Source organism: Pelmatolapia mariae, linkage group LG14 (assembly GCF_036321145.2).
Source record: "Pelmatolapia mariae isolate MD_Pm_ZW linkage group LG14, Pm_UMD_F_2, whole genome shotgun sequence".
NCBI classification, from domain to species: domain Eukaryota; kingdom Metazoa; phylum Chordata; class Actinopteri; order Cichliformes; family Cichlidae; genus Pelmatolapia; species Pelmatolapia mariae.
Genome location: NC_086239.1, coordinates 22528101 through 22547909, shown reverse-complemented (window position 1 = coordinate 22547909; position 19809 = coordinate 22528101). Strand labels below are relative to the sequence as shown.

The window sequence follows — 19809 nt, the reverse complement described above, 5'->3', positions numbered from 1 at the left end:
TAGAGAGAATTTTTGAGTGACTCATCAATCCTATTGTTTATTTGTTTAGGGATCATCACAATACCCTGTGAGGTTGCCAGTGTTGTCCATAAGTCAGTCTATAAATGTTCTTAATTTATTGGAAAAAAAAACCTCATCTTATTCATCTGTATATGTCATAATCTAGCTAGCACATTTTATTTGATAATCTAATCATGTAAATGATTAGATTATCACACAAGAAATTAACTTGTGTTAATAATTAGATTATTAACACAAGTTAATTTGAAGTGATAAAAATATATATTGCTTTACAACACTAGGTTGAACGTGCCTCATCATAAAGACCAGTGAGCTCTCCTGTTAAACAAGGGAAATCACTGAGAGCTCAAAAAAGCCACATAGCAGACTGTGAGATGAGCGCCGTGTTAATAAATGAGATATTTTCATTTTTCGTAAGGTTTTCTGCAACCACTTACTCTCTGTTTAGGGTCAAATAAAACTTAATGGCATGGTTGTTTCTTTTAAAATGTCAGGAGCAGTGTTGGGTAAGTTACTTTAAAAAAGTAATTAATTACTAATTACTAATTACTTAGTCAATATTGTATTTAAAATACTTATCTAATTACTGTGTCAGAAAAGTAACTTAATTACTAAATAAGTAATTAAAATGAATACTTCTTAAAATCCCTATAAATCTTGAGTGGACAAACAATAGAAATTAAACTCTTTAAATAATAAATAATTTTTTTAAAGACGGAGACTCTACAGTACGCAGCGGTAGCATCTCTTCCACAATGTAGCCTGCAATCATTTTTTAAGCTCACCTTCAGACGCTTTCTGTGCTGCTGAAGTAAAATCACGTTTTGCTGCTTAGCAGGAGTTGCCGCGGTGTTATCCATGGATGATGAACAAGAATCACTCAGAAGTGTTCGTCTATGCTCTGGTGTCAGGCGCTTCAGTAGATTACTCCTGCTATTAACAGCAGCCGATAGTTTTTTCTCCCCAGGACATAGCTTACATATTACTGTAATGTTCTTGTCTGCTTGTTTCAGAAAAGTGAAGAGACGGGAATATGTCCATTTCAAAAAACAGCCACAAGCTTCAGCCGAGTCTGATATCTTCCGCTTTAGAATACGACTATGCAGCAAACTGGCGCGAAATGACGTGCAGCTGCAGTACAGCGATGTTAAAGCGGCAGAGTTTACTTCTACGTTTAGAAGATAAATTATTGAAATTAAATAATGATATTCAGCGAATTTAATTATTTTACAATGTAACGCAAGTACATTGTAAGTAACTGTAATTAAAATACCTAAAAATGAACAGTAATTAGTTACTCTACATTTTCAGTGGAAAAGTAATTTAATTACAGTAACGCGTTACACCCAACACTGGTCAGGAGGCAAATTGGTGGATTTAAAAAAGGTCACAACTGCAACAAAACAAAATCACTGGCAAATATCATTGTGCAAAAGTCTTGAGCCACCCTTCATATCCTTGTATTTTGCTTCCAAGGACCCAGACTTTATTGACATGAAGTGGTCTTGAGAAGTAGTTCTCCAGGCTTGAAGGTCATTTCTTTGGACATTGGCTGCTTTTCACAGTTTTTCAGTCCAGCCCTTATACTTGGCCATTTTCAGAGGAATGTGTTTGTTTGTCAACCCACTTAAATGGGCTATGAGTCATTCAAGTGTAAACAAGGTATCTTACTAGGGATGAAACAGACAACTTAGAACCATTGTAAAATTGTAGTTTGAGGCAATTTGTTACTAGCAGGCTGTAAACACATCATTTCTCCTCTTTTCTTTTGTTAAATGTATTTAAAAAATTCCCAAAGATAACACAGTTTGACAGGCGATTTACCATGTCAACAAGGTGATTCCCAAATAGATCCATAATAGCTAAAAACTTAATGTCTCATCATGGTGTGCAGTGTGGCCTTAAAATTGAAAAAACTGTGAAAAGTAGCAGACCTTAAAAAATTATCTAAGGAGATTAAACAGTATTTGAAAGTCATATACTTAAGAAATGGGTATAAACCCAGCAAATACCTGACAAATAAATTTGGTCCTTAGTGAAAGAGAGGCTGTCAAGAAGTTATTCTTAAGGAAGAGAAATGGGAAGAAAGGCTGAAGTATGTCACTTGACACAAGAACTGGACTGAAAATCTGTGACAACAGGTGTTTTAGAGTGATGAATATGACATTTTTATTTCAAAAGTAAAATAAAATGTTGGTTATCAACATTTTTGTTTCAGTCATCTGTAAAGCATGGTGCAGGTTTGCATGGTTTGGGGCTGCTGTTCAGCCAGTGGTGTTGGAGCAAAGTATCATCATATTTTTAATTCAACATGCATTCCTCTCTGGAAAGTGTCAGCTGGGCAGCGGTGTAATCTTTCAGGATAGAAACATATTACCCATGCAGCAAAAGCATACCAGGATAGAAAAGCACACAGTAGAACATTAGCAGTCATGCACTGGCTTTCACCAGTTCCCAAGCTTGAATTTGCCAGAGAATGGAACAACTGGCAAAGAAGAGCTTTGAATGTCCTGTGAGAAGCCTGGAAAATTATTTCTTGAGACTACTTGAAGGAATAACAAGACCGCTTGCCTAAGAGAGTTCAAGCTGTTCAAGCAGAATAAAGGCGATCATAACAAATATCGACTTTCACGCTCATTAGATTCATACAAAATCAGTATTTGCCTTATATACTTTATTTCCATGTATTTTTGCACATGCTTTAATAAGTCATTGCACATATTTCCCATTTCCTAGCGAAATTTTAACAAAGTGTGTGGTGGCCCAAGACTTTTGAACAGAGCTGGATGTTCAGATATTGACTCCCAGTGAGTTAATCATGAGTTAAATTCACTGTGAAGTTGAATTCTATTTGTTCAAACTGGACTTTTGAAACTGTGGAACCATTGGCCACCATTCTGCCTTAAATGTTGAGAATGGTAAATGGTACCAGCTCCTTTTGACTGTGTACCATCATCTCTGATGTATGACAGAAATCTAAAAGAAGTGCTTTAATGTTCATATGAAACAAAAAGATATGCTGTTTAAGGCTAAAATGGAGGATATAAATAAGCTAAAGTAAAAATCGAAGTTGTTCACATGAAGAGACAGATGATATGCAGTAAACTGGCCCTCTAACTTGTAACCTGCTGACTATGTGTCAGATGACACCTCTGCGTCTTAATCTAATTAGTTTGTGTATTTGCGGTTTCTGACCTGGTTTAGAGGTTAAGAGCGTTAAGGTCTATATGTGTGTATCTTTGTTGTCATCAACCTAAAAGTAGCACTAAACCTTTTATAAACTGACACTGGTCTTTGTGTTTGTCTGATCATGGAAACTGCCAGGCATATAACTCAGGATGTGACTGTTTGTTTTAACATAAATAAATGTAGAACTGTTCAATTGCATGTGACGCTAACAGTGGATAATAATGACTGTTTCAGCTGCATGTGTAGTGTGCTGCTGTCTCTCAAATCATTTCGTGTTTAAAGCAGTCCGTCAGTTTTCTACCCCGGTTATGGAAATCATTCAAGAAAATATAAATTGTTTTTGACATCTCTCAAACATTTGGACATCAATCTGTCATGCAAATACAATATATGGCTTAAGTAATTTGGTCTATTCTCAGGTAAAACCCATTTAAGCTGTTACACAACACTGATCGCCTAAAAATTAGGTTTTAAAAAAAGTTTACGTTTGGCTTTTTTATGAGTAAATATGTGAAATTTTATATAAACTATGAAAAGGAAAATATATTTGTCTTTGTTGAGGCACAGCTTTGACCTAGTGGCAGCTGTGTAACTGCCATGATGTCATTCAGCTTGCACTTCTATTCAGTTTTTTTGTTTCCTTTTTTTATTACAAAAATCCAGTTTAAATCTATATTTTCCCTTTTTAAATTTCTGCTTTTAGTTACTTTACGAATGATTAAAAAAATGACTCAAACATCTCAGTAAAAGAGCTGGGGTTTGGATACATTAGCAGTGTACAGTTTTATGAACTGAAATGAAGGGTCTATGTTGTAGTTCGAATGCTGAATTTTACATGAAAGGGAGAATAAAAAGCATTATGAATTTTCCAGCATTTTTTTCCAGCAGTGATTAAACCAAACTATCAGTTTTTATAGCTGCACAACACTGCCTCCTGGTGTTCATTGTTTCCCAGGCCTTGTTTCCAATCTAATTAAAAGCTTTTACTTGAATTTCTATGTTACAGTATATTATATACTGCATCTTTTATGACTGTGGTTTTAGTTGTGTGTTTTTAATATGAGAAAACAGAATCTGATCTGTATTACTAAAACAAACTAAAGCTGACAAACCTTACATGTTAGTAATGGGATGTAATTGAGGATTCAGCTCATCGTGCCCAACCTGAAATGATTCCTTCTCTGCATATGCTTTGCTTTATGTTTATGTTTTACATTATTAATGTCTTTGTTCTCTTACAACCTGATTCGATCAGATCCTGAGATGGGATCACATGATGACAGAGAGAGGGAGAGGGGATAGAGGGGATAAATGGGTGTAGAGTAGCTGTGAATGGGAGATGACAACAAGCTTAGGCAGACAGACACTCGTGCCTCCCCCCCCCCTTTTTGCTGTAGCGTACACTACTACTACAGCTGCAGCCTTAGCGATGGAAGAGGAGATGTAGAGGGGAGGATGGTGGAGTGAGTCAGGGCGGGGCTGTTGAGTGACTGAGCGAGAGGCAGGAGAGGGAGGAAGCCTCTCAGTAGATGACTGAGACACAGAGGGAGGAGGAGAAAGAGAGAGAGAGAGAGAGAGAGAGTCCACAGGACGTGAGTGCCGGCAGCAGAGGAGGAGGAGGAGGAGGGGGGAGCTTCCAGACTGGATGACTGGATGGGCCCAGCAATGCCTTGATGGAGCATGGGCCAGGTTTTAGGATTCTCCCACTGCCGTGAGTCTACTTTGGTCCTTCAGTTTGTGTTTCAGTGTTGGGGGCGTCTGCATTTGCTTATCTCACCTTTCCATCATCTCTTATATTCCAGCTCAGTATCTTTTCCTGCTAACTGCTATGAGCATCGTATGTGTTAGCTCTCCCCATCCCTCCTCTCCTGCATGCTCTCTGTTCCACTCTACTGCTCATACCTTTCATAAACACATGGCTTAATGGAGCGGATGCAGTGCAGAAGCAGATTGTTTGGTTGTTGTTATCTAGCGTTGGATAGCAGATGTTTATTTGGTTGTGTCTGAGAGGGCTTTTCAGCCAGACATGTTTGGCATGTAAGTTATTTCAAGCTGCCACAAGCTTCTGTTGTGCTTTCATATCTGCCTTTTATTTCAGCTTTCTGACAGAATATGGGCACGATCCTCTCTACATTTAAATTAAAGTGGCTGCTTATTTGCATGTGCAGACGAGAATATGCTGCTTCGTTCCACTCCCTGGTTTATTTATTAGCTAAAGTCATGCTGGCTGTCTAATGTAGTGAAGGCCTTTACTGCTGCCAGCACAACTCTGCAAGGAAATGAATCAATATGCTACAAAATGGTTGATATGCACACAGTTATATGCTTTATTGTTTTACATAGAGGTTGAAATTGCTGAGTAGGGTACCTCCCAGTCTTTTTCAATGTGTACAGTGACAGTTCACTTATAACCCTTAAAACAGTGACTCATAGCGAGTTACTGCAATGCTTCTTTTGTGGTTTTTAATCATTGGAAGCAACACCTACGTTCAGTGTTTGCCAGGCTGCGAGCTCGGTGTGAGATGGTGGAAAGAATGGATTTACTGCAGCTTGCCTTAAACATTTCTGTTTTACCTGTGGGTTCATGCAAATGTTTCACTGTTTTCCTTTCAGAGGAATATGGCTCCGTGGCATCCACTCCAGACTCCACTCCTCCCTGCACTGATGGTAAGAAGCAGACACTTAACATCCCCAGAGATATTCGGTGGCAGAATGTCTACTCATTGATGTCGTCACTGATGCAAGTTCACCTAAATGCACCTGTCATGCAACTTCTCTAATGCTAGCAATGAAGATCCACAGGTTACACTAAAGGAACGCTGATTTGTTCATTTTGCAAGGAGAGCTGTTTTTGCACTTATCAAAGAAGGCTTCATCTTTCGACTCCGCACTCTTTCTTCTCCCTGATATCAAGTAGGATGCCTTGGAGCTTTCATCTGACGTTTCCATTTAATAAAACTAAAATCTCTCTCCTTGCATAACACTGCAATAACACTAGTAGCCCCAGTGTCTTTAGATTATTTGTAAACTGGTTATTTTCCCAGCTTGTATCCTGTTTCTTTGTCTCTCTCCGTTTTGTTGCTGTGTGTCAGTCTGTACGTTATGGTCACATCCATCTTGTTTTTCTGTTCGTTCAGGTGGAAATGAGGAGTCAGAGATGTATGAGCTGCAAACGGCCAGGGAGTGGTCGGACGATGATGAGGGGGGCGATGGAGATCCAGATGATGATGATGAGGGACTGGCTTCATCTCCGTCTATTTGGGGCACACCGCGTCAGAACTCCTTCGAGCAGACTTTCTCGTACATCGCTATTGCCGAGGCTGAAGCAGTGGGCACCTCTAGACTCCTCCGTGATCGACGCAGGGCTGGTTCTCGAGGCAGTCGCACTCCTCTGATCCGCACGGACACCCTGGAAACACTATTGGACTCCCCTGATGCAGACTGGGATCCTCAACTGTTCCTCAGTAGAGAGGAAGAAGAGGAAACGTCAGAAAGCAGAGAGCATGAGAGAGTTGAGACGAGGACAGAAAGTGCTGGAGAAAGACAGGAAAGGGAGCAACAAAGACAAACTGAAACTATTACAATTCAGCCCTTTCCCCAAAACCTGGACCCAGAACCTCAAGGGAGAGATGAAGGAGTTCAAAGAGAGGAAAGTGTTGACGAGAGTGTGGAGAATTCCCCTTCCATCCTGTCATCCCTGCAACAGAGCCCCTCACAGATACTTCAGAGTGAGAAATATGTGATGAGGTTGCTTCATTCTGTGTAGTGTGAAACTCTAAAATATGTAGTGTCTGGGAAGTCTCAGGATGCCCCAGTACAGAGATGACTAGCTTGGTTGACCGAGCAGTAGGTTTTCAGCCAAAAAAAATGTAATGAGCTCTTTGCACAACTGACTTGTAATTTTAAGCATACTGAGCGTTAGAGTAGATGTTTTACAAGTGTAGCCTGTATCCAAAAATCACTATGAACTCTTATGATCAACTAAAGATACATTACAATACAAAAAACTGGGTTTAGGACTGGGTTGTCATTGATTTTGTCAGTCAGCATAATGATCTTGTCAAAGGTCTCTTAAAGTCCTCATGTGATCTACAAAAAGATTATGTAGTAGCTGTTTTACCTTCAGTTTATATTATTTTTACACTGAATTTGAAACCTCTTGTAAAGGAGTCTTTCCAAATTTTACATTTATTGAGTATGAGAGACTTTTTTTTACTACTGTTAGTTCTCAATTCCTCCTAACTGTCTCCAGCTGAGACTTTCCAATCTTTATGTACTGAGAGCTTAAGTGATGAACTTGCCTTGACCTAGCTTCACGTTAGGTGGGTCTGAGGCAGAAGTGATGACAAATCAAAATGATTAGACAATTGTGGCATCGAAAGGCCACATAAAACCATAAACTGTTTTGTAAACCCACTGGAAAGTGGGTTTTTATGAATACATTTCATTACATATAAAGTTATTGTGCTTAAAAATTAAAATGAGAAAAAATAGCATGTATAAATAGAAGAGCAGTGGAACCCCAGATGTAATTTTTAGTTCTACAGACTGTAAAATACCTAATTAACGACTCTAATCTAAACTACATTCAATAGTCTAATAGTCTCATATATCATTTATATCTTGTGATCATGTCAGTGTAAAAGAGATTTTGTTTGTGGTGAATGTTATAAAGAAAAATAGTGGTCAAATCAAACAAATCAGCATTCTTGTGCGAAATATAGTTGAGGATGCTGCTGTTTAGTTAAGCACATTCAACGTGATGTCATTACCATAGTGACACATTCTTCCTTTTCCCAGCAGCAGCAGCTGAGCCAGTATCTCCCGTTGCCAGGGAAACCATTTCAGTCAAGCTTCTCACATCTGTGCGACCGGGAGACCCAGCGTCATCTGCGCCGCCTGCCATTGGCCTAAACACTCAGGAACAACTGGTCAGAGATCACTGGTTTTCAGCACTTAACCTAACAGAGGACTGGGCAGCATGCACACACATAGCAGGTAGGGGAACAAAAATGGCTGTCTTCTCCTGACTTCTGCCTCTTCTCTTGTTTAGCAAGATTCTTTCACTGAGCTCAATCAATACTTTAAAGAAGGAGAATATCAGGTTTCACTTTCTGCATGGACCTTCAGGAGCAGGCAGACAAAGATAACTGACCCTCTCCCCACCCCCCTGGAAGTCCTGGCTGTTCATTGTGTCTCCGTAATAACCCTCTCTTGGGATTTAAGGAGTGATTGGCTCATTGTGAGCAAACCATAGCTGGCATTGGCTGACTTTTCAGAATCATGCTGATGTCAGCAACACAACAGAAAGAAAGATGCACATAGTATGTGGGAGGAGTTTCTATGTATGCAAATTTGTGGCAGTTTGCTAGCATTGTAGTGGTGAATTGACCCTTGAAGTGGATCCTCCGTCAGAGTGGAGCTCGGTCTTATTTTAGACGACTGTTTGAGCGTTAATAAATGTGCGGTCAGGCTGATGACAGAGATCAGGGTCCCCTGAATAAGTACTGCAAATATATCTATTGAAACATCATATTTCTTTTGGTTTTATGACTGCTTTTAGTTGCATTGTATCAAATTTCAAATATTGAAACTGGCAATGAATAAATGAGTGGGTTCTCTCAAACGTTTCTAAATCATTCAGCTACTTTTAGTCAGTCATTTTAGCCCTTGTGCTGCTAGTTGTTTTTAGACATTTGATATCTTAAGCATTTGTCTTGTTTGTTTTGTCACATTAAATCATAAGCAGAATTTATAACTCTAGAAAAGGTGAAAAAGAATGCAGCTTTTCAATTGCTCTTCTGTTTTTTTCGTCAGCAGCAGAAACAGAAAGATGGGACCTGGTGACATAACAGAAAAAAGACACCCATTCTCCTGTTTCAGGCAATTTAAAATATGAACACGGCTCTATAAAACAAAATCCCAGTTTAAAGGAATGCATTCATTCATCTGACTTTAGAGTGATCTTTAATGAAGTCAGAAGATCTACTGTAATGGTTGCGAATCATCTCTTTATGGGTGAAGCTCTTGTATTCTCTAAGAGTGCTGGGCGGTGCTGCACATGAGATTATTTTGGGCTGTCAGGCCTTTGGACTGCTGAGCGAGCAGTGGGTGGCCAAAAACAGCTCACAGGGGTGAGGGGTACACACAGAGAGAGAGGGGCAGAGGGTGTGAGGGGAAACGCTGGAGCGGCAACCAAAATGGCCAGTAAAGGTGAGATGCTCTGGATTGATGTGGAAATAGATTTTTTTTACACCTTTATAGGTGAGCTATAGGTCTAAGCGTAGTGTGATGAGCTGAGGGACAACTCCTGCAAAGAGCTGTTTCATTTCAGTTAAATTGATGGCAGAGGAAAGCTGCAGATTCAAGTGGTGGACTGTTTAGCTTTCTGACTGGCTTAGAGAAGGCTGGTCTGTCAGAGTCCTGAAGGTTTAAACTGAGTGGATTTCCTGCTGCTCGCTGGAGACGGGTGTTTCCATCAGCTGCAGGTGTGTTTGGCACTAAACTAATCAGTTGTTCAAATATAGCCACGTAGCCTCTTTATCAGTACCCTGGATTTAAATGAGCACCAGCCATTCAAATGACTATAAACTTTCAGTCATGGGTTGTAATATATTTGTCAGCTGGGTTCTCTTACTCTTTGGTGTTTCCTCTTTAGACTGAAGAGCTGGCACAGATGGAGATATTTCATTCTAAAGTAGTACGAGGTTTTGTGGCAACATGATTGAGCTGACATGACCGGGCACAAGTGAAATGGATTTTGGGGGCTGAAATGAAATTATGTCAAGCCAAGGTGGCATAAAGCACGAGTCGGCCCTATTACTTTTGTTTGACCGGTTAGTTGACAGTTAAGTGACTGTTTCTTTGATTAATTATAATTTTGTGCCTTTTTTCTTGTATATCTTTATTTGTACTTTTAATGTGGTCATTTTAACCTGGGTGTTTATGGGGTTGACTCACTTTTGGAGCCAGGCTCAGTTGTCCATAAGGTGCTGCAGTTCTTCATCTTAGTGAACTATAGTGGACTGAAGAATTAAGCTAACTTGTAACCAGTGAAATACTTCCTGTCATGTGGAGATTAAATATTTAATGCATGGGTGGGCAATTCATTTTGCAAAGCAGCCAATGGGACTGTTGTGGAGAGCCATACCAGCAACTCTGAACTCAATTCTGGTTAACATGAATTTTATCTTTTTATAAGCTTATTGGTGCAGCCCTTCACAACAGTCCCAGTTTCTCATGTGGCCCTTTGGAAAATATAGGATTCTAAGACCGATACTGTTACCGATAGTTGATTTAAAAATTCGAGATTCCAATATATGTGCAAATTTTTTCTTTCTCTCTTTATGTGTAGTTATCTATTTATTCGTTTACTCTCTGACTGTTGTGTTTGTGGCATGTGTTGCCAACAGGGAACACATGTCACAGAGTCACAGAGTGCCCTCTGCTGGACAAACTATGCAATGTCAACACTCATAACATGGTTGAAGGGTGTTTCTCCAATTTCCTGTTTGCTTTTGAAGTTTTGATTTATCAGCCCTCATACATGCCAGTGCAAATCGATCAACAAATAGCTAATATTATTTGTCTGATAAATTGGTCACGTTCTGTTTGGAAGGAAATTGCAAATAAATAAATGAAATAAACCAACTTTAGGGGATTACAAGGGGAAGTCACCTATATCTCTCCTGCAGTGTTTTTGCATATTTACTCTATACTCGTGTGTTTAGAAAACCCTGAGCAAGTAATAGAGAGCAAGTAGTAAAGTACAAGTACGAGGTGTGTGAAGATGAGCCAAATACAATGTGTCTTCCATGGCCAGTTTTGATGTCATACTGCTGTTTATGTATTATTACACTAAACACGTATCCTGCTGTGTCTCCATGTGAGTGTCACTGTCCCGGAATGGCAGCAGCACAAACAAACACAATGAACAGGTGTGTTCCAGGGGCATCATGGGTATTAATTGTGTGCAGTGATGTTTATAAATAACCCACCTGCTGTCAGTGCACTCTATTGAAAGAGGCTTCCCTTTATTCTAATGCTGAGGCTTAGCATTTCGCTGAATGACGAGTACAAAGTACCAGGTCTCTCTCTGACAATAATTACACAGCACAGGGACACTGCATTTACAATGAGCTGTGTGATGGAATTTTAATTACTGTTAATTACTTAATCGTTTTCTGTAACATTAAAATTGTTAAGAGAAAAAAAGATGAAGAACCACGAATTCTACTGTGTACATCAAAGTTGTTCACTGTAGTACTGCATGACTCTGCAGACGCCTCAGTCTCCAGGGCAGCTGTTGCTGGGTGACAGAGAGGGAAACTAACAGGGTGTGGAGAAGGGGCTGCCGATGTCCTGACGACTGACAGCAGGTGCTGTGAAAGGCTGCATTTAAATTCCCCTCTACTGCTTGTTTCCCTCTTTCATCTGAGGGCTAAATTTAACTGGACCTAGAGCCTGATGTGTCCTCGGAGCTGCCCTGTTTGCCTCATGTCTTCAACCTCTCTGGCCACCCTTTCCATCTCTTTTCCTATGCTCCAGGTGCTCTTTCAATGGTGCTTCTTCAAAAATAAAAAAGGTATTATTCAGCCAAATGTTGAGGAGTTTAAATGATACAGCAGCTTTGTCAAAATCGAATATATTGTCAACAGTTGCCTGGACTTTTCAGCCACTGTTTTTGTTTTGGGTTTTTTAATTCGTATTCTGTTGGCTCTATATTTTTTTTAACCTTTCTTTTCTTCAGTTGTTGTCAGAGGTGTACGTACACTCATCGTGGGCATAAATGTCATGGTAATTTGGGGCTTTTGCTGAGTTCATTAAACTGTTCTTTTTCCGGGGTGGCGTGATTGTATGGGTAAATCTTTAAAAACTTTACAAAGCTTGAATTAGGGGCAAACGTTTGATTTTAATTGGGTCAAAAATAAACTCATGGGATCATTGTCCTGTTGGAACAGACAATTGTATCCAAGTTTTAACAATCTAGCTGTTTTGCAGTGAAGTTGAAGAATTTAGAGGTAGTCATGCTTCATTATTTCATCCATTTTCTGCAGTGTACCAATACCACTGGTAACAAAACAGCCACAGATCATGATGCTACTACCACCATGCTTGATAGTTGGTACAGTGTTAGGTTTATTGTTTGAAAGCCTCACCTTTACTTTTCCAAACATACCTCTTGTGATTGTGGCGAAACAGGTCAATCTTCATCTTGCCTGGCCATAAAATGTTCTCCAAAAGGCATTTGGTTTGTCCATGTGAGCAGCTACAAATTTCAGTCGAGCTTAAAGGTATCAATTTTGGAGCAAGGGCTTCTGACTTGGTCAGCAACCTCAGTCAATGGCAATATAAAACTGGCTTTGCTGTGCACAGTGATGGTGGTGTTTCAGCAGTTCCCAGTTCATTGCAGGCTTGACCTTCGGTGCTTAATGGACTGTTTCTGAATATATAACCAATTTCCCTTCCTCTAAGGGTGGCAGTTCGTATCTTCTTTTGAACCTTGGCAAAGTGGTGACACATCTGAATAACTTGTACTTGGAATCTGCCCTCGTTTAAAATTGGCTCAGCGAGACCTTCCAAACTTATTTAAACCTACATTTCTCCTTTTTAGATCTTCACTGAATTCCTTGAACTTGGTCATTTTAATGTGCGCTTTAAATAAATCATTTAGATGCTGGCAAAGCATTATTTAATAAAAGATTTAAGTGAATGTATGCATTTGACCCCTCTACACCTCTGTGCTGTACAATCATTCCACCCTGGAAATAGAACATCTCAAAAAATATTGTAAAAATCTCAAATTTCCATGATATTTGTGCTTATGATAAAGCATGTACATTTCTGACCACACCGTACCTGCCTTGCCTTTTAGTGATGGACTTGATCTACTGGAAGGACACGGAGCGGAGTGGCATGGTGCTCACAGGGTTAGTAGTGGGATTGCTGTCCCTGTTCCAGCTCAGCATCATCACTGTGGTCTCCACAGTCTCCCTGGCTATCATGTGCTTCACCATCTCAGTACGGATCTACTACCAACTCCTCTACATCCTCAGCTGGGGTGATGGAGAGCATCCGTTCAAGTAAGATGCTGTGCTTTTATTTAATGAAGGGGACTTGAACGTTGTTATTTTAGTTTTTATACAAATTAATATAGAATGTGCTCAAGACCAGGGGGTTCAGATAACAACTTTCATTCAGGAAACCTTTCTTTTCTCTGTTTGTTAAAGCATACTTGAAATATTGTCAGTTTTGTTGAATTTTCCTTACAGGATAGTCATCTTGTTGCGATGCCTATTTATAAAATGATAGCTTTATATGTAAAATGGATTTTAAATAGCTGCTGATGACCTGGGAAATTTCAGAGATTGGGCAATTTAAAGGCTTTGAAGGTTATGACAAGTATTTGTGCTTAAAGGATTTAACTGAATCTGTGTGGAATCTGTGTTTTTAAGGAGGAATGACTCAGAAAAGACTCAAAAATAAATGCAGTGCAAAAAAATGTGAGACTAAATCTGAATTTTCAGCATCTTGCTTCTGCTTTTGTTGTCCTGTCCTATCAGGTCTTATTTGGACTTGGACATCAGCTTCAGTGGAGAGCAGGCTGACCTCTATATGCAGAAACTCATTGTGATGACTCTGTCAGCTGTTGACACTCTGAAGAGACTCTTTTTTGTTGGCAACCTTTTTGAATCCCTCAAGGTAAGTTAAGCTTTTTAGTCAAGTTACTTTTTTAAAATGATGTGTGTGTATGTGTATACCAGCTTCATATTTACTCTCCTAATCACCTGTCTTCAGTGATTTGTTTCGCTTTGTCCAGAACCTCTCCTCTCCATTTTTATCTTCATTTTATCATCATTAACCAAGATATCATTCCATCTCCGTAGTCCTTCATTTTGCTTCATCGTCTGTCATCTTCCTCCCTGCCTCATCCCTCTATCACTGGAGGTTAGGTCATTGCCATGCCAACTGTTACTCTCATTCTCCCGGCTCAAAGCTGAAGCCTCTCCTCCTAAATAAGTTAAAAGCACTGCTGGCAGCTGTCAGTCCCTGTGACATATTTTTGGTAATTGTTTTGAAGGCTAAGTGTCCCTTTGGATAAAGAACCCTTTCAGATCAAATTGAAATGCCTCACTCTTCTCATCCAACCCTTGGCTATGCCTCTCCTGCTAGCAAGGCCAAACCCTTGCTAGCAGGAGAAATCATATTCATCAAGTCAAAAGCGAAAAATCTGCCAGCATCACATAATTAATGATTTATATAGTTTGCTGTGACGGCAAATGCTTTGTTGCAGTTTGTTAGATAAAACTTGTTTGACTTTAGATTTATGTCCTTTCTCTGAAAGCTAATGCATAAAGTGCCAATTCTTAATCAGCCTTTTGACACAGTCATCATTAGGCTCAAGTCATTTCAAATGTAGGGGTGTTTTTGAGTAATGCAAATGATACAAGTCTAAGAAAAGTTTGAGGGATCCTCTGAGGGGTCAAAACGGTCAATCAAATATGAACAAAAAATGTGTGATAGTTACTTACCTTTGATTAAATTTAGGGAAATTAGTAGTATTAGACTGGGATAGGAGCTTTTGATGCAGCATTCACTATACACGTGTACCAGTCAGTTACAATATAGTTAGTAAACCTCACTGCCAGTATTGGGATAACATGCAGAATACTCTAGTTTTACCAGTATCAGTAAAACATCTACATAGATATGAAACTGTAGCTGTTAACAGCAGACAGAAATAACTCCTTTGCAATAAATGGTGAGTCAGCGTAAGCTGACTGAGCCCCTTAATCCCAGGACCCCCTGTTCTCAACCCTGACCTTGCTGGAATGTGGCATGACACACAGGGATATGAACTCAGAGACACCCAGGATAAGCTGGAGTCTCCTTCCATCTGACACAGGGTGTCCCGTGTCAGTATCCTATGTACAGTGACAGAGCCACTGTGAAAAATGAGGGGAAAGAGTCATATCATATTGGGGCGTGGGGGTTATATTTAAAGCTTATTTTATCTGCCAAGGAGAAATTATATCAGTGACAATAATTTAATGAATTCTGTATCCTATTTACATAATACAGTGGAGCAAAATCAGCAGTGTGTTAGTGTGATGGACTGTTTTCTAGAAGAAGGAAATTAAAACCAAATGGAGGTTTGCAGGAGGGTTTCTTGATAACAGCTTAACTTTCTGGTGAAAGCTAAAGTCTGTGCAGCTGTTTCTTTATTTTATGTTTATTCTTTTAGTTCCTGTTTCTGATGTACCTTGTGACATACCTGGGAGACCTGTGCAATGGCCTTACTTTGCTCATCATCAGTAAGAAACGCATCTCATCACTGGACATATGAAAACTATTGATACACTCTTTGTTTATCACTTTGGCAACTCTACTTTTTTTTTCTCTTCTAGGTGTGATCGCTGTCTTTTCTCTGCCCCTTTTTTATAGACGACGTCAGGTAGCAATTTTTTTATTTGTACACTCACTGATATTTAATGTCCACCATATCCTTTAACATTTATACCCTTTTTCTGTTATATTCCAGGAGCAGGTTGATGGCGTTATTGCAAAAATCCAGGCCCACATTGACAACGTCAAGGACATGTGAGTATGACGCCATCCTGTGGCAGAAAGGTGCCATCACCAACACAGTGGCACTCATGATCTCAGATACTTTTTACTTTAAGTATGCACTAGAGCTGACTGCACAAAGTATCATTCACACTGTTTAACACAGTATATAGTCAATAGCACTATGCAGTCTATAAGAAAAATAAACAAATATGCCAAATCTATTCATTGCTGCAGTACTCAGATATGTTTTTAACACTATAAGGAAATTACATTTTGAACATGTCGAAAAAAACTGAATCTTTAGGCACTTTGTTTCTAGCAGCCTGTTGTAGAAACACAGACATAAACGAGTATTTTTGCACAAAAAGGTGATTCTCAAAGTGCTGTTAGCTGAAAAGTTTTCAGTGGAGGACAAAAGAAGACACAGGAGTTCTTAAAAACTGTCTGCATGAGATGTGAAAGTAGAAAAACCTAAAGAAATTAGTCAATATATTTTTAAGCTATGTATTGCAAACATAATGCCAGATATAGCAAATATGATACAAAGTCAAATTAATAAAAGCAAATAAATCTTACATTAATTTTTGTTTTTAATTAAAAAATATATATATTTATACATTTCTTGCGAGTATGTCATGATTCAGCTTTAAATGGTAAATAAATAGGATATGACTAATAGAATAAAAAAATAAATCCAGCAAAGACCTGAAACAGGACCTGAAAGATGCATCTGGCCCTTCAGCTGATCCATCGACTGTACATCAGAAATGGTTTTAGGGGAAGGGTGGCTGTCATTCTTCAGGAAGGGAAACAGGGAGAAAAGGCTGAGGTGTGCCAGATTACACAAGACCTGGACTGAAAATCAATGACAAATCCCACTTTACATTTTTTGAAAAGGGAGGCTCAAGATTTTGCACAGTACTGCAATTAATAAAGCAAACACATTATACTTTACATCACAGCATTTTGTTTCAGCTGGTCAGCAGACTGAGACTAAACATGATGCTGAATGATTTGTGATTGTGTTTAGAAAAAAAGCAACAGATTTTTAACTGTTAATCAAATGATTCTCATCAGAAGAATGATCCACCATGGCTCTGCAGCGTGATAATGCTATTAATAATAATGGTAACTAACATGTTATAGTGTATTTGCTCATTATCTGCTAATTATTGGCCGAATGTTGAAGTATAGAGTGTTAGTTTGGAGATCCACTGTTAGTGTTGCATGAGTTTTTAGCTCTTTTTAGCTCACAGTGGGATCTCAGAATTTTTAACGTTCACAGCCTGGTTCCATCAACTTTTTTTTTCTTAGTCAAAGAACCAGATGTGTCCTTGACCTTTTTTCCTGTCTTTTTTTCCAAACGCAAAAATAAGTAGGATTAACAAACCTGGTTGTCGATCCAAACTGGAACCACTTACAACCAAAATAGTTTATCCATTTCCCAGTCATGCCTTCCAAGCCCACGATAATATGCTGATATAGTTAATGGCAGTAACAGTATCACGCACACACAATCACAAGAAGAAATAGCAGGTAATCCGTATCAAAATGGTTTCAAGCCACTAAAACAAACCAAGGGAGGGATCTAATTTAAGCAATTTTTACTATAAGGCTAGTAGGACGAGCTAAAGGGACTAACCATGTTGGAATGTGTTCCTTAAACATAGGATTTATCAGTGGGACGTACCTGTCTAGTCTCCCAGCACATTAACATACACTTAACAAAAAATAATGGTGGTGGATGATGCTAATTTTCACTTATTATCACTTATGTGTCTCCCCTGTAGTCTTCAAAGACTTGTCCAGGGTGGTGGCCCTCCTCCTGATCCAACTCCTGGTGGTGCCAAACCCAAAACCCAGTAATCACTCATGGACAGCGACTTAAAGAGAAGCTACATGAGTTACAGACTGTCACTCAGATGTCTTACATGGCAGTCTGTGCTCAGAGCTCCACAGAACAGAGCTCCAAAAACTGGGGAAGGGAATGAAAGGGAGGTTATTTAAATGAATGATGATGAGGACTACGCATGGTACTTCACACTAACTGTATCCAAGTTATAGGGGTTAGAGGATGGGGCTGAGATGATTCTGTTTCATGGTGTATGAATCCTGGATAGGACTCTCGCTGCTGGTGTCGAAGAAGAAGAGATTCTGCTGCGCAGGTGATTGCGCATGACCATCTTTTTGACATGTAAAAATAATTCAAAAAGTGTCTTAAATTGAGCTGTAGTCCAAAATGAGGTACAAGACCATAAAAGGGAAGTTCCCACACTGACAGCTACACGCCTGAGTAAAGGGAATTGAGTCGTTGAGGGGATTTGTGCGAGGAGGACTAAAACAGGGGTCAACACAGATCATGGCAGCATAAAACTGGCAATTAAAGATGTGTGTGAAATCACATGTACATTTCTCCATGCATATTCATTCACATGACTGTTTATCTGTGTGTATGCAGGTGTGTATGGACGTTTCTGTGTTCGTGTGTGCATGTATATGAGTAACTGACATAGAGCTTGCTCAAACAAAAATGTTACCCAGCAATTAAAGTCACATTTCTTAATTTTCCAAAATTTTGTGTTTCTTTTCACCCTCGCTGGCATCCATTTTTATTCACTATCAGTCACCCTTTTTATGTTTTGTGTGTGTTTTTGTTTTTTTTCTTCATTGCTTACACTAAAAGATTCATGGATGTAGTGAAGGAGGACATACAGGGAGTTGGTGTGATAGAGAAGGATGTTAGGGAAAGGATGAGATGGAGGCAGAAGATCCGCTGTGGCGACCCCTAAAGGGAGCAGCTGAAAGGCACTGCTTTCCCTCCTTTGATATAAATAGAAAGATAACTGAGCTCCTCTGTGACTTTAGTAATTTACAATATTATAAATTTTATGAGAGGAAGTTCTTCACTGGCAGAGTACCAGAGGTATCAGTGTTGCTGAGGAGTTTTATGATTGCGTATATGGGCAATAGACAAAGTGCTAAGATTTCCCATCTTCTCTGTGCTCTTAAAGTGTTTTATCTCCCGTTGTAGAGGAAGCTTGTGAAGGAACGTGAAAGTGAAATACAGCAGGTGCCTTTTTAACCGCAGGTTACAGTGCATGATCTGATTCACAGTACTTACAACTTGTTTCCTCCAACAATGCACCACTTCTCGTATCAGCCTAACCATTTGTTTCCCAATAATGGAGTTTTGTATGTGTACAAAACTTACCGGATTCCTATATCTGTACAGGGCAAGGTATCTTATATGGAACTGTAAGTAGATCTGTTTTAGGAATAATAAAATTATTCAGGATACTCCACAGTTGAAGTCCATATTTCCCTTTAGTGTCTGCTTTTAAAGCTCACACAAAGACTGTTATGCCTTATAGATGTGAATTTACATCCTACAGAGAAAGTATTGCTACAGTCATAGATGTAACCCGTTAAAAACCAAAGCCTAATGGCCAGTTAGTGTCAGAAATCATGTGCTGCTTAGTCATAGAACTACAGTAGTAGCATAGACACACCCATCTGTCCTTTCTTTAAAAAGGGAAAAATGATGACAGCAATTTCTTTATGTAACCACACAGCTTAACATGTATAAATCTGTTTTGTCATGATTCCTATGTACATATTTAGCAAAGCTGCTACTAATCCAGCCAAACTTCATTTTCATAGAGTTGTCATACCAAGCCTAGATTACCAGAAGTTTTTGTTTTCTATTTGCTGTGAAAATATTAATCTAAACAGAAAACTGACTTTTAATTCCTTTTCATTTAATTTCCAAACAATTGACCACTCGTGACCTGCATTATCTTAGTGCACTTTTCTTTGTATTCCTGAAAATAACTAGTTTTATCACTGGAAAAATAAACTCTTAAGAGATCAATTCAACATATACTGTGGCTTTTTTAAACAGACAAAAGTATTAACGCTACCTGTTTTCAGGTATGTCAGTTTCTCGCTGCAGCCACAAGGAGGCGGCAAAAGGCAAAACATTCGGTTCAGTTTTCGAGGTTTCCAGTGTCTTTGACAAATTAGCATAAG

General features: G+C 39.1%; 1 protein-coding gene across 2 annotated transcripts; it reads left to right on the top strand.

Moving 5' to 3' along the window:
* The first annotated feature begins 3756 nt into the window (after positions 1 to 3756).
* Positions 3757 to 19597, top strand: rtn2a (reticulon 2a). Of its 2 annotated transcripts, XM_063493993.1 has the most exons (10): positions 3757 to 4921; positions 5824 to 5877; positions 6348 to 6938; positions 8011 to 8208; positions 13085 to 13292; positions 13773 to 13911; positions 15455 to 15524; positions 15618 to 15664; positions 15752 to 15810; positions 17571 to 19592. In XM_063493993.1, exons 1-10 carry the CDS (start codon positions 4891 to 4893, stop codon positions 17644 to 17646), a joined length of 1473 nt encoding a protein of 490 aa, XP_063350063.1. In that variant the 5' UTR covers positions 3757 to 4890; the 3' UTR covers positions 17647 to 19592. The 2 variants fall into 2 exon arrangements, with proteins under 2 accessions (XP_063350063.1, XP_063350065.1); XM_063493995.1 differs by lacking the exons at positions 3757 to 4921; positions 5824 to 5877; positions 6348 to 6938; positions 8011 to 8208 and adding an exon at positions 9376 to 9423 and having other exon boundaries at positions 17571 to 19597.
* The last annotated feature ends 212 nt before the right edge of the window (positions 19598 to 19809 follow it).

Excerpts from the sequence above, each read along its gene's own strand:
- rtn2a (XM_063493993.1), top strand. The coding sequence starts at position 4,891 with ATGGGCCAGGTTTTAGGATTCTCCCACTGCC. Across the intron at positions 8,209-13,084 it reads AGCATGCACACACATAGCAG|TGATGGACTTGATCTACTGG; the intron begins GTAGGGGAACAA and ends CTTGCCTTTTAG. Across the intron at positions 13,912-15,454 it reads ACCTTTTTGAATCCCTCAAG|TTCCTGTTTCTGATGTACCT; the intron begins GTAAGTTAAGCT and ends TTATTCTTTTAG.